We start from the raw sequence: 13,229 nt of genomic DNA on the forward strand, positions 1-13,229 counted from the left end.
TTATCTTAACAAGTTTCTGGTAGCATTTAATCTAAAAATCCAGATACTTCTATGGTTGAATGTCGTTTCATGTCATAAAAATGGCAGAATAGACCAATGTTATATTCTCTGCACGAACCTTGCTTAAAATGGTAGGGATTTGTGTAACATGATTTGAAATATCCTGTTCAATTCTGTTTCACCTTTTCATTACAGGGTTACTTAGCCATCGCTAGTCCTATTACTGCATGCACCTCCATTAAGTCTCCACCTAACGTGTCCGGAGACCCAAATTTCTTCGCTCTGATTCAGAGAGGCTCCTGTGATTTTGACCTAAAGGTAAGATGGGGCTACCAGGTGAAAGGTCAGTAATTAATTGGGGGTCCAAATTTTAGCATGCTAAAATAACTTCAAAAAAAAGCATCAATTTTGTGCGGATATTGCCCACTTCCTTCTCCCTCGGAATCTGCCATTCAGAAGTGAACTTTGTGTGTTTTTCTGGAAATTATTCTCTAGAATTCAACGGAGTTATGCATACCATTACAGCCTTTATCATCTTATTCAGTGTTGACAGGTTCCCTACAATCACATTACTATGATGAGGCACTTCTCTTCCACAGGAGTTCGCCATTCTGATGTATAGAATGAGCAAATTGAAGTTTTGTGTAAATTATAAAATAGTCAACGGAACACAGGAATGTTTTTGTAAAACAAATAGCATATCATATATTGTGCCAATCACTATCACCTTCGTAGTTAATGCAGAAAATTATTTAGTGTTCAAATCTTGAAGGATACTGACTTTTTTTTCTCTCTTGGAAAATGCTGTTTCCTTTGTACAAAACCTGCTATAATATCTTTGCACTTGTATATATATCAATATGTCCATTTTGCTACGTGAAACCGGATAAATGATTCCTTTTAATGAACAGAACAGCCTTGCATGGACATGTGCTTCTTGTCAACACTTTTGTCCCCAAGATGTCAATTCTAAAATGGAAGGTACACAAAATGAGACCTACCTGGAAATTTGTTTGCTATCACAACATGTATTATATGAACCCGTGCTATACGTCAAGCGCCCCTAAAGTTAACCTACACCGAAAACACCCTTGATTTGCTACCATATGATCATCAAGTAGGGTTTTAACTGGGTGTACAGTGTTACACCATAGAACTCGTACTGCTGACAAAACATTTAGTAGCTTGTGTCCTGTTGACTTGTTTTACAAAAAAGGGCTGTTAATGAGATGCATAGGTTTGAATGTGTTTGTAGTGGAATGATACTACTGACTTACAAGTTGGAAATGTGCATTGACATTGGACTGTGTGAGATACAAATTTTATATCCATTTAAATCTCAAGAAGGGCATTACAGACAAATTTCATACTTCACAAGTGGATACTCCTTACTGAGTTTCAGAGACCTAGATTGTACTTTGGTGGCTGTAGGGTATCAGTTATATCTAAGTTCAGAAATGGATAAAATTTGTGACAATAAGTCTGTTCAAGAACTGCAACTGGTAACACGAGTCTCACATCTTTAGTAATGAAGGTTTTATGGTTTCTTGGAAGGTCAGACGTCATTTAAGATCAGCAGGGGTTACAGTTAACTTTGTAAACCTAACAACTTAAAGGAAGCATGTACAGAATTTATGAATTTCTTACTGGGTACATTTTGTACATAAAGTTTTCAAGATGCTGTGTAATCCAGATATGTTCCCCAAATTATATTAATTCCTATTCATAACATCATTTAGAATAATTCTCAATTTACTTAACATATCACAGAACTGTTTTCCGGTTCTTCTCATCGTAAACCATGCAACGATATTATTCACTGGTGACATGCAGTGCCGTGTAATGATAGAGTTTGTGTACGATCCAATTTTTTAGTAAATGTATCCAAGATCTTGCAAGTATCAACTCTTTAAGCCCACAGACTATGTATTAATTAATTAATACATGAAATTATGATTATTACATATGTCATATTTAGTTTATTGATGTTTCTCTATTTGACCTTGTTTTCCTTGCAAGGTGCTGGAAGCTCAAACTGCTGGTTTTAAAGGTGCTATTGTTTAAGCCCACAGACTATGTATTAATTAATTAATACATGAAATTATTATTATTACATATGTCATATTCAGTTTATTGATGTTTCTCTATTTGACCTTGTTTTCCTCTTTCAAGGTGCTGGAAGCTCAAACTGCTGGTTTTAAAGGTGCTATTGTTTACGATGATATCAACGAGGGTTTGTTTCCTATGACGGGCAAGACATGTAAGTGTAGGCATATTTCTGTTCTTCACAAGAGGAACTACAGTAGCAGTCGGTTACTTATGCTTTCAAAGTTTTATCTGTAAGATGGGCCCACTTTTTGTTTTTGTTTTTTAATGAGTGGTAAATGAAGGGTCCCAGGGAGGTCCTGCATGTGGTGAGTTTTAAACGTCCATCTACGATAAAATTCCTCTCAACAGGATTTGAATCAATACATCACCAGAATGGATTATTTGCATCGACCTGCATTTGTTGCATTCTTCTGTGATATGCAATCCAGCTGCCTGTAAAACTCTCAATGCAAACCCTTCGCTAAATGATGGTTCAGATATACCTTCTCTGCCATATGTTGGAGCATTGTTAGATTTATAAACCAAAATTCAAATGCAAATATTTAGCAAAATTATAGCAACATAAGCCAAATTGTGTGAGGTTGAAGTGGTGAGATAAATTTGCAGCTAGTAACGGTATTTAAATATCGCAGCCTTGCTGACTTGACATTGTAGAAATGAGTCAACATAAGCTATCGTCATAAACCGTAGAAAGATTTTGGTTCGGTTTTCGGTGTGATTGTCTGAAATAAGCGTAGAGAGTCTTGTGCATATTGACAAGTAATGCTAGGGGCTCAAAAAGAGCAAAAAAAGAGTGGTTTTGAATAAGTGGTAATTATTATTTCAATTTGGAATCCCATCAGCAGTGCAAAATGTGGGGGAAAAGGCAGCTCAAAGGTTGAGAATCCAGGCACCTTATTATTAGGCAGGGTCATGACATTACCTCAAGGGAAACATAAACACAATAATACCATTGATCAGTATTGTATTAATACTGGGATATATTTCACTTGTGAAAGTAAAATTTTGGATGCAGTGTTTTCGTTGTGGCATCTGTGACATCACACATGTTTCATCTCAGGGTCACTTTCAGTACAAACTGTACCAATTTTATATGTCGTTATCTCGTGGTATGTACAAAATGAATGCAAATTTCGTCGGGATGCTGAGAATATGTTACTCACAACGCAGTCATTATGAAGGTCTTGCATCCTAGACGCAGGATCCTGCAGTTGTGAAAATGCGAATAAAGAGTTGATGTTTTTTTTCCATGAATTAAGTGTCCTGTCCGTCTTTGTTACGTAGTAGCTCAATGATAGGCGTTAAAACTGGGGTTATAACAGCTTAAGGTTTTTTTTTCCATGAAAATTAATTCTTTGAAAGACTTTTTTTTTAAAGAGTATTCTAAAGTTTTCTGATCTCTTGCTGTGTTTGTTTGCAGGGCTGTCCATAAAACAGAACAAAAATATATATTTATTTCCTTGTTAAATTTTGTAATATAGAAGACTGCTGAGATGGAATGGAAATACATGAACAATGTTTATCTGTTCTCTCTTACAGTAAAAGCAAAGTAAGAAGTGATTTGGTCAAAAACGTGTCACCTCATATTTTCTGCTTTGATAAAAAAAATAGAAGTATTTAGTCATCTGTGCACAGTTCATCAAAGCCCCATGTCAGGGGTTGTCAAGAGGCGGCGGACCTTCTCCAAAATTCCGACCCTCGGTTCATTTTCAATCAGGACGACCAAAAGACTTGTTCCACAATACTGTAAAATTCAGGCATGTGTACCCCTAAGGCCTTTACTTAGGCTTGAGTACCCAACTAGCCTACCACACACATTGATAAATCTATTTGAGAGTTTTGTCTCTCCCTCCAATGAATATTATTCCTCTGGCCCTCATAGAAGATTAATTTTATTTTACTTGTTTGGGAGGGGGGGGGGGGGCAAGGTATATTTTATACTTGTCCACAGGTAAAAATCAAATTGGTTTGACCATTTTTCCAATCTGCACAACCAAAAAAAATCTTTGTAATAATGTTCTGCGTGTCATTTTGATTTCTCTTCCTTTCCATTCGTAGATGCCCAAGATGTTCTCATTCAGTCTGTTTTCGTGGCCGAAACGAGTGGACTCTCGCTCATGAACTTCGTATATGACACTCCAGATAGGTACGTTACTTTGAAAACAAATATATCTTTTCAAGATTGGCTTTTCAGTGATGACTTTAGGCAGAGTTCCATTTTTGACCTTTTGTAGATCATGTACAAATCACTGCTATCAATCCAGGTATTTCTCTACCGCTACACACTCTTAGTTTCTTGAAACCCACATTAAACTCCATGAAACATCCTAGGCTCAATCAAATAAAGTGACTGAACTACTTAGTTTAAAACACGATTTACCATAAGGTCAGCTCCTCAAATGAAACACAATACCTAACAGGTAACACTCTTATGGCCATCAATAACATATGACACCTTTAACTGCATTTCAGATTTATCAAGGACAAATAGTATTGAAATGCCATCCAAGCTTTAAAGAAGCATACCAGAGATTCAGCCTATTTTTAATGCTGATTATTTTCACAAACCAGAATAGCTATGGAAACAATTATCAGCAATGAAGTTTATCCTTTTTTTTGTTGACTATGTCATGTCAAGACTAAAATTCTGCCTAAAGTCGTCACCCATTAATTGAAGGCAAATAACTGCTACCCCGCATTAATGTGTTTTGTGGTATGTGGCCTCTTCAATCCAGTCCTTTGTCATGACTGATATCTCCTTTTAAAGATTATTCTTCATATGTGTTATTATTCTAACCAGCAATCTTGATGTAACTTAACTCATGGTTAACCCTGACAATTTGCATACATGTGCCATAGGTATCACTTCATAACAAAAAGTTGAACTGCAGATGTTGGGTCTTTTTGTACAAGAGAAACCAGTAGAAGATAGGTGGGAAAAGTTTTCTTCATGTGTTGTTGAACCCAGAGCAGTCTTAATGTAACTTACCTCAACGGTTAACCCTGACAATCAGCATACATGTGCCATATGTATCACTTCATAACATAAAGTTGAACTGCAGTTGTAATGACTTTGCCCAAGAAAACCAGGAGGCATGTCGGCTACGAGAAATCCTCAAATATTTAAATAAAGACGCATCCTTAATCGTTTTAAGGTATGTTCAAAACAGCTAACAATGCTAAATGACTACCTTAGCGGAGGATATTTGTTTGTGTGCAGAATAAACTCATAGTAATTTTATATCTAATGAAAGCAACAGGTCATTATTCATTATTCAGATCACCCCCCCCCCCCCCCCCCCCCCGCCCTCTCGATCATGTTGTAGTACCGACACATTACATCAATATCCTTGCCAATATTGCAACTGACAAAGTGAATGTTCAGTGCCATGATGGAAGAACCAAAGTCCATGTTATTGAAGCATAAGGGTATTATAATAAAAGAGTAAATCCCTCAAGCCAATCTTGATACACTTTGATCAAACTTCTGTTATAGTCCAATATTACTCTACAGTCCTTCAGTATCTTATGCACCAGCAAACTCAACAGACCAAAATGTTGATTTCATGCATCTAAAAGGTCAACTCAAAATTGATTGAAGTGTTCGAGTTTAGTCAGATTTCATTGAGCTGCCCTGCAGTTAATAGTTTAGGAAATACAGTGTGATAATTTGGACAATGTAATCTGTTGCCAATTTATTTGTGTTGTCTGATTTCTTACCCCTCCCCCCACCCCCTTTCCCAACCCTCTATCCCTCACCATCCCTGTTCTGGCTTTGCCCTTTAGCAGCAAAATGAAAATTGAGTAAAGTAATTCATGCAGGGATTATGCAGATTGGTGCCTTTGGGTCAAAACTCATGACCCTTTATGACCCTTGTTGGCAGTATTAAGCACCTCCCTGTTTACTTTGACATGACATAGCTGGAAAAAGAAAACATTCAACAAGGTACTTTATTCAGACAGTAGTGGTAATGTCAGCCCTGTCAGCTGGGTGGGAGAGGGAGGGGGTGAGGGGGGGGGAGGAGAGGGTGATGATTTGGTTGAAATGTTAAACAATACAATCTAACATCAAGACCAATTGGTTGGTTATAGGTGTTGAAAACCATTCTAACGTGTGGAAATCTATTTCTATACTGTTCATATTTGTACCATGGTCTGTGATGTGTATGACACATCTGCTGCTCTGTAGGTACTTAAGCTACATATGTCATTTCAGAATAGCCCCCTCTATTTGCCAAATTGCTTATTTTTCTTTCAGGTCTTGTGACCTATATGCTGAATTTGCAATTAGAGAGGTTAAAAATCAGCTTTGCACTGTTTTTTATATTTTTGGTCTTTTCACTAATATTCCATTATGATGTATAGTTCTTTATCTTTAAATAGTCAAAGTTCATAACAATGAAGAAAACAAGAAAAACAGAATTTTGACAGATTTAAGGTGTTAATTACACCTTTTCATTAAAAAGCCACATGAAGAAGAGAGTCTGGGTAATCAAGTACTTCGATGATGGATATTTAGCAAATAATTTTTAATTTGCTAAAAAAGGAAAGGAAGCTAGGATTGTCTTAGTTTTTCCTAACTAGATGGGTTTGGCAAAAATGTCCGAAATTTGAGATGCAACTCAAAGACGCTCCCTATGAAGTGGAAAAAATTGCGACATTTTCTTACAGCGGGGAACACAGAAACTATGCAATAGGTACAATGTTCTCAGGTTCAATTTCATCCTTCTGTTGTTACAGTGGATATTGCGTAAGTGAATTTTTGTTTTGAAAGAGTTCTTTGACAAACAATTTCCCAAGTTTAATATTTCCGAGGTATGTTTTTCTTTTTCAAGTTTCAATTGATACCAGTGACTACCAGTTCCTTTGGTTACAATGTCATTTTGAAGAGTCGGTTGTTGTGACAAGATTGAATCATACTTTAAAGGAACCTTCTTCATTGCATGTGGTCAACAAGTCTATATATATAACCAAATCCAATCAAGTATTTTTCTCTCAAACTTTAGATCATGGAATAATTTAGTGTCCACATTTTGTGTAGCTGTTTTGAAGACTGACTTTATCCTCTTATAAAAACACTATGTGGACGAGGTCAAAGGTCACTCAGATGCTTATAGATGACGTGGTGTGCAATAAATTCTCCTTCGGTGGTGTTTTGGTCAAAAAAATAGAAAAAACCTGCTATACATCTGTACGCTATAGCTAGTTGACCATTTTACATGCGCTTTCTTGCGATGAGTGACCGGATTAATTATTCCCTGCAGATAGCAGTTTTTCAATTTTCTTTGTAATGAAACCCTCATAGATTTCATTCACGAAATGAAAATTGTCATATTAGCGATGACATAGCTGAACCCAATGTCGTCCTAATGGTACCGTTAAATTTACAAGTATGTCATAAAAATATAAATTTTTGGGGAAAACTTACAAAAAGTTTCGCTTTTACTTTATTTGTCACAAATGAAACCTTGAAGTATCCTTGACAATGACCTTCATTGCAATGGGATCTCGGTATTGAATCTCATGAAAGAGAAAATGCAAGAATTGATTACAAAAAGCTGAGCTGCAGTTACTTATCATGATGTCAATTTAGCAGCTTATTGACAAATTTTGTATCACACATTCCTTTCGTTAAAAGACTGCCGGTTGAAATGGATTGTGTGGAAAATATGCAGATTAATAGTTAAATTTTCTCTAGCGGTTGTACCATTGTCCTTTTAAGGGGAAAAAAATAAGGGGTCTCTCCTGTAAGCCTTTCTGGGTTTTTTTTGTTCCATACAATCCCCCCACCACCCCCCCTCCCCATCCTGGGGCATTTGCTTTTCCCTATACCACATCAGGATGGTGTGTTGTCCGTATGAGCACTGTTGCAAATATCTACAGGTAAAAATCTGTTTCCAACTTCTCCTATGTTATGCAGCCCTTTCTTTTTTTTAAACCAATTTAGTGTTTATTTTTGAACACTTCAAAGGTCAGTAGATGAAGTTTGTCTTAAAGTAAGAACTTAGTGTTCTACGTGAAGCCCTGCAAGCTGCTAGAGTGAATGCATTCCATTCAAACAGAACTTGTTTGATTTGGGTTATTGTCAGATTACTTAAATTAGCAGCTAAGAAGATATTGAAGTCAGTGTCTATAGTAATGTCATTCCTTGGTGACTAAGTGACAATAGCTTATTCAACCAGAGCTGTCTGTTAGCATTGATAGATTGCTTTCCTCCCCCCCCCACACCCAGCCCCCCCCCCTTATGTATAAGGTTTGTTGACTGTATGTGTCCTGCAGCTGTTTTAGAGTAGGAATCAACATTTTTCCTTAGTTTCCTACGGAGACGTCAAACATTATCACCGATGAGGAGTGGCTTTTGCAATTTGAATTATTTACTAAGCAATTCTCTCGTAGGGCAAGGCAAATAGACTCAAACAGGGACAGTATACACAAAAACTTAATTGGTTTTGATGAAAGGCACAGGAAACTGTGGAGCTCTTCTAAAAACATGTTGATCATTTGAAAGGTGGCTCGGGAGTTTCTGTACAAGAATATTTTGGCATAGTTACATCAGTAGCATAGTCCCAGAAAAATGTTGAAATTGACAGAATTTGCAGAATTGCACTGTCCGGAGGTTAAAGAGACTCTTACTATATCTAGATTAACGTAAAAGTCGTAGATCTTTGTATATCTTATCACCAGAGGAGCGAGAAATATTGCTAGGCAGTAAGAATGTGACTGTTCACTCATGATATGTCAAATGGCATTTAAAAAAAAACAAATTAAACTTAACAACTGTCGTAATGAAATTATGAAGTTTATGCCAACTACTCCCATATATACAATGTCAGAACATAAAGAGTGAAAAATATTGAAGAAAAAACATAAAAACAGAAACGTTACTGTGCATTTATAACAACAACACACCTGCTTCCAATAAGTTCTCTTTCGACACAGAATCTGAAAACTCAACCTATAACCAGCAATATGTGGCAAATGGCATTTTAGGAACTGTGTTCAAGCTTCACCAGCCCAAAGGTGCTTCTAAGTTTTAAGCTTCTCAGATTTTTAGACCTAAAGTTAATTAACCCTCCAGATAAAACCCCCCCTTCAGTGTCAATGCAGTTTATTTTTCTGTGATTTTTCAACCTTGTTTTGTGTGGTTACTGATCACACCCATTTTTTTACAGTTAAAATTTCATCAGACATTGAATGGAACAATAACATTCACACTCCCTTCTGCTGAGTCACTCTAATGACTGTCATAAATTTTCTGTGTATCACATGCACTGGTGTTCTAGAATTTTCTGGTTGTTCAGGTGTGTGATCTGACTCACTACAGGGAGTTAAAACATACAGTAGGACCTACTATACTCCTTCTATAAATGGGTAAAAGCTCCATTGTATTGAAACAGGCGCCATACAAGGGGAACTGAAATTGGCAGTTTGAAGTGAATTTTTAACAATTGATGTGCATAACAATACCTGTGTGTAACAGGAGGTTTGAGGCTGACAATGGGGGCTAGTTTAGCATGGCAAGTTTGTTTTTTCTGAGCTGATTGAAAATTGCTCAAAACCTAGCTGTGTGCTGTAATATTAACAGCGGTCAGACCAATGTACCATGAAATACCGGGAAGATTGTCTGCTCTGGTATTCAACGTGGCTCATTGTTTGAAGTATACACGTACCGACTAACTGGCTAGATATATAGGGAAATACCTCTGTGCTCATTTCATGATTTCTGCACTGTCACTATAGATTTGAAAGTCACATGTCCACTGCAGGTGAGTGTGTTTCCCTGAAGCACAAGGAAGTGTTGTAAAGTAATCAATTCTGCCAGTAGGTAGAATAATAATGTTGTAGTACACCCTGTTGATATAACCTCTTTGTACAGATCTGTCATTATGACAAACAGCAGTCCCTCTCCGTGTACAGCTTTGCAAAAATGTACCCCTCCCCCCCTCCCCCAAAAGAAGAAGATGATAATAACATTCAGTTTGCTCATAGAATCGTGCTCATGAAAGCTGCAAAAGTCATTCTGTTCAAGTGCGAAAAAAACAGCAGACTGCCTAGAAACAAAATTCCAACCCGAACACAAAACTTTAGACAAATTGAACACACATGTTGTTGTCACAAGTTTTTCACTTTAAAGTGTAGATGGATGCTGTATGTTGCAAATTGTGGTAGATAAAGTGGCTATGAAAGTTTAGAGACAAGACCTACATGTGCAGTTACTTTAAGTATCTCCCGTTCTCCTCATGAAATAAACCATACATACTTTACCTTGTTTGTTATCAGTGCAGAATCCTAGAACATAAAGGAAAATGACAAATTTGGAATTTAGTCAATACAATAATGATATTGCTTAGGATTCCATATTCTGGTATGAGTTGAATGTGGTGTTTTTTATCATTGGTTTGTATGTGATACACCCAGCGAGATCCATAAGTGCGGAACAACACCAACCCCCCCCCCCCCAAAAAAAATAGATCAGTTATGACAGCCTATTCAAGGTGGAGACAACAATTTCGTCAACGCAGAAAAGTGTTTGACAAGAATTCAATAGATTCAGAAGAATTCAATAAAGGGTACAGCACACAGTCACAGTGTATTAAAAGATTGGCCGATAACCCCACAGGAAATCTATTCACTGTAGTTGTAATTGACCTGGGTACTGAGTGAATGGAAATTGTGGTATGGTAAACAGGTATTGTTACTAGCCTGAATCACCGAAGGTCTTTCTATATGTTATTTAGCCTCATTTCATGGAAACACCAAAGCAGTTCATATTCAAATTGATCTTACGTTCGTGTTCACCATACCCAGTTTGGACTTCCACTTCTACCAGATTGTCGAAAGCGACATACATGTACATGTACAGAATTGAGCTGACTTGTAACAGTACCAATACAAGATAAATCCCCATGCTATGAGTATGAGTACTAGGTTAAAGGCACAAATGCTACACTAGTGTCTAATTATATAGTACCAGAACGAGTACCAGAGTGAGTACATATCTCTGAGGAGGAGTACAAGTACAGGCAACTACGGTACTGTAAAATATGTGTACTGAGAGTAGTTAGGATCTCACTATAAGTATAACTACAGAATACCATAGCAATGACAAATTTCAGGAAAATTGTCAAGTTATTGGCATCGTTGCCACATGCATGATAACTCCTGAAAAATATGTCTTGTATATTTCTTAGTCTATCCCCTCCATTTTTTTTTTGTGATATTGAGTTAAGTTATACATAGAAATTTTTTTTTAAGAGATCTATATGTGGTCTTCAATCGAGATAAAAGTTTGGGACTGGTAGCAGAAAGGTATTTAATGTTTGACAAAATGGTGTTTCCTTTTCATAAAATGTAATGAAATGAGGTGTTTTCATTTAAATAGAATTTTGCCATCGATCATGCACCTGGTAAAAACCAATATATTTTGATATCACTAATAAGGGAGATCTGTAAAAACATATCCCTTTTTTAATTACCATGATCAATTCTCATGTAGGTAATCAGACATTGCTGTAATAACATATAAAAATAGTCAATGATCTCGGGGGTCTGATCCTGAGTCCGCGAGTGTCCAAACTACAATCTCAATCACCCTAGTAGGGTCAGGATCATCCCTGGGAGGGAGATCATGATTTTAGGGGGCCGATCCCGAGCACTCGAGCATCCAAACTATGATCTTGATCCCCCTTGTGGGGTCAGACCCTCTCAAATTGTGAACAAGGCTTTAGTTTTGGTACTTTAAGTAAATCTTACAAATGGTTAAATATGAATGGATACTTCAATTAATCATATACTGCCACATTAAAGAAGAATTTACCATAATTTGAACGTTCATCAGTCATCGCCTACTTAAAACTCAACCTCTGTAGGAAGTCTGTGTCAATAAAGTGCCAATTACAAGGGTCAATTGTTACTACCAAGTGTGTAAGACATTCCAACCAACCTTTTCTGTCCATATGGGTGGGAGATAGCATCAGTTGGTTTACTTCCTCCAGATGTCTTTTGGAAGGCCAGTTCACAAGAGATCTAGGTAAACAACAACTTTTAGTTAACCAGAACCAATAGAGGAGGCATGAAACCAGATCATTTTAGAGCTTATATTTTGTGTTCAAGTAGAAACAAACCTAATCATCTTCATTGGTTACATATTCAGATGACTGTGTTGAACAACTTACCCAAAACAGCTAAGCAAGATCTTATTCCTTTGGGATATAATATACTGTACCACCCACATAAATGTTCCTTCACACACAAGGCTAAAGACTTGGTCAAGTCTCAATATGACATCATCGCAACACATGTATGCCCCTTTCAATTATTACGCTTTATGTAATAACGTTTATGGTTTGTAATATAGCGATAAGTTTTGCAAAATGCTGCAACTAAAAATATTGAAGCTCTTAACATTAATGAGTCACTCATAAAATGGCATCAGTTTCAGTGTCACATCTGTTTTTGAAACCAGGTTGTATGACAGACAGAATAGGTCACAGCTCCTGACTTTGTACAATACAGCCTGCTTTGGGTTTTTTATAGTTTGGTGGATACTAACCCAAAGTGTGGCGCAAAGACCTTGTAATTTGTGAATGGGTTTTACTAGTTAACAATGGGTGCGGGGTGTTATATAAAATGAATATGACGTAAGCATTTATCTCAGCCAGTTCACCCAACACGTGGTAAACATGACATGCCTACCATACTAAGTGACTTTATATATATTGTTGAGTACTAATACACACTATGCACTGTATTCGTGTGTAGATCACGCCTCATTAACCTTTGAACAAGATTCTATGTCTGTTCCTGTTTGAAAGAGGCATTGCAACTTTGCCTGAGGTAACACTGTCTGACCGAAATGAGCACAGTGTCACAGTCTCAATGTAAGGGGACTGGAGGGGGTACGGGGGGGGGTGTAGGGGGAGGTTGAGAGTGGATCGAGTTGTTTGGGGGTCTTGTTTGCTCAGCTGTTGATATCCGTGGATGATTTAACTTCTTGAAAAACACATGTATGCACATATGATACTACGAACACTGTGGTTGGTATGTTAGACAAAAGTTGCATTGCAGGGTCCATTTTAATGCTCAATGTGAAGTACTTTACCAAGCTCGGTAGATGTTGT

The 13,229-nt window shown here is 37.0% G+C and overlaps 1 protein-coding gene across 4 annotated transcripts in view; it reads left to right on the top strand.

Moving 5' to 3' along the window:
- The window catches only part of LOC139974636 (E3 ubiquitin-protein ligase RNF13-like), a 69,484-nt gene that overhangs the window by 14,949 nt on the left and 41,306 nt on the right, over positions 1–13,229 (top strand). For all 4 annotated transcript variants that reach the window (XM_071981851.1, XM_071981854.1, XM_071981850.1 and 1 more), the window contains exons 4-6: positions 196–318; positions 2,173–2,260; positions 4,168–4,255. In XM_071981851.1, the coding sequence (XP_071837952.1) occupies positions 196–318; positions 2,173–2,260; positions 4,168–4,255 (299 nt within the window). The remainder of the gene's footprint in view (positions 1–195; positions 319–2,172; positions 2,261–4,167; positions 4,256–13,229) is intronic.

This window comes from Apostichopus japonicus, chromosome 10 (genome assembly GCF_037975245.1).
Source record: "Apostichopus japonicus isolate 1M-3 chromosome 10, ASM3797524v1, whole genome shotgun sequence".
Classification (NCBI taxonomy): Eukaryota; Metazoa; Echinodermata; class Holothuroidea; order Aspidochirotida; family Stichopodidae; genus Apostichopus; species Apostichopus japonicus.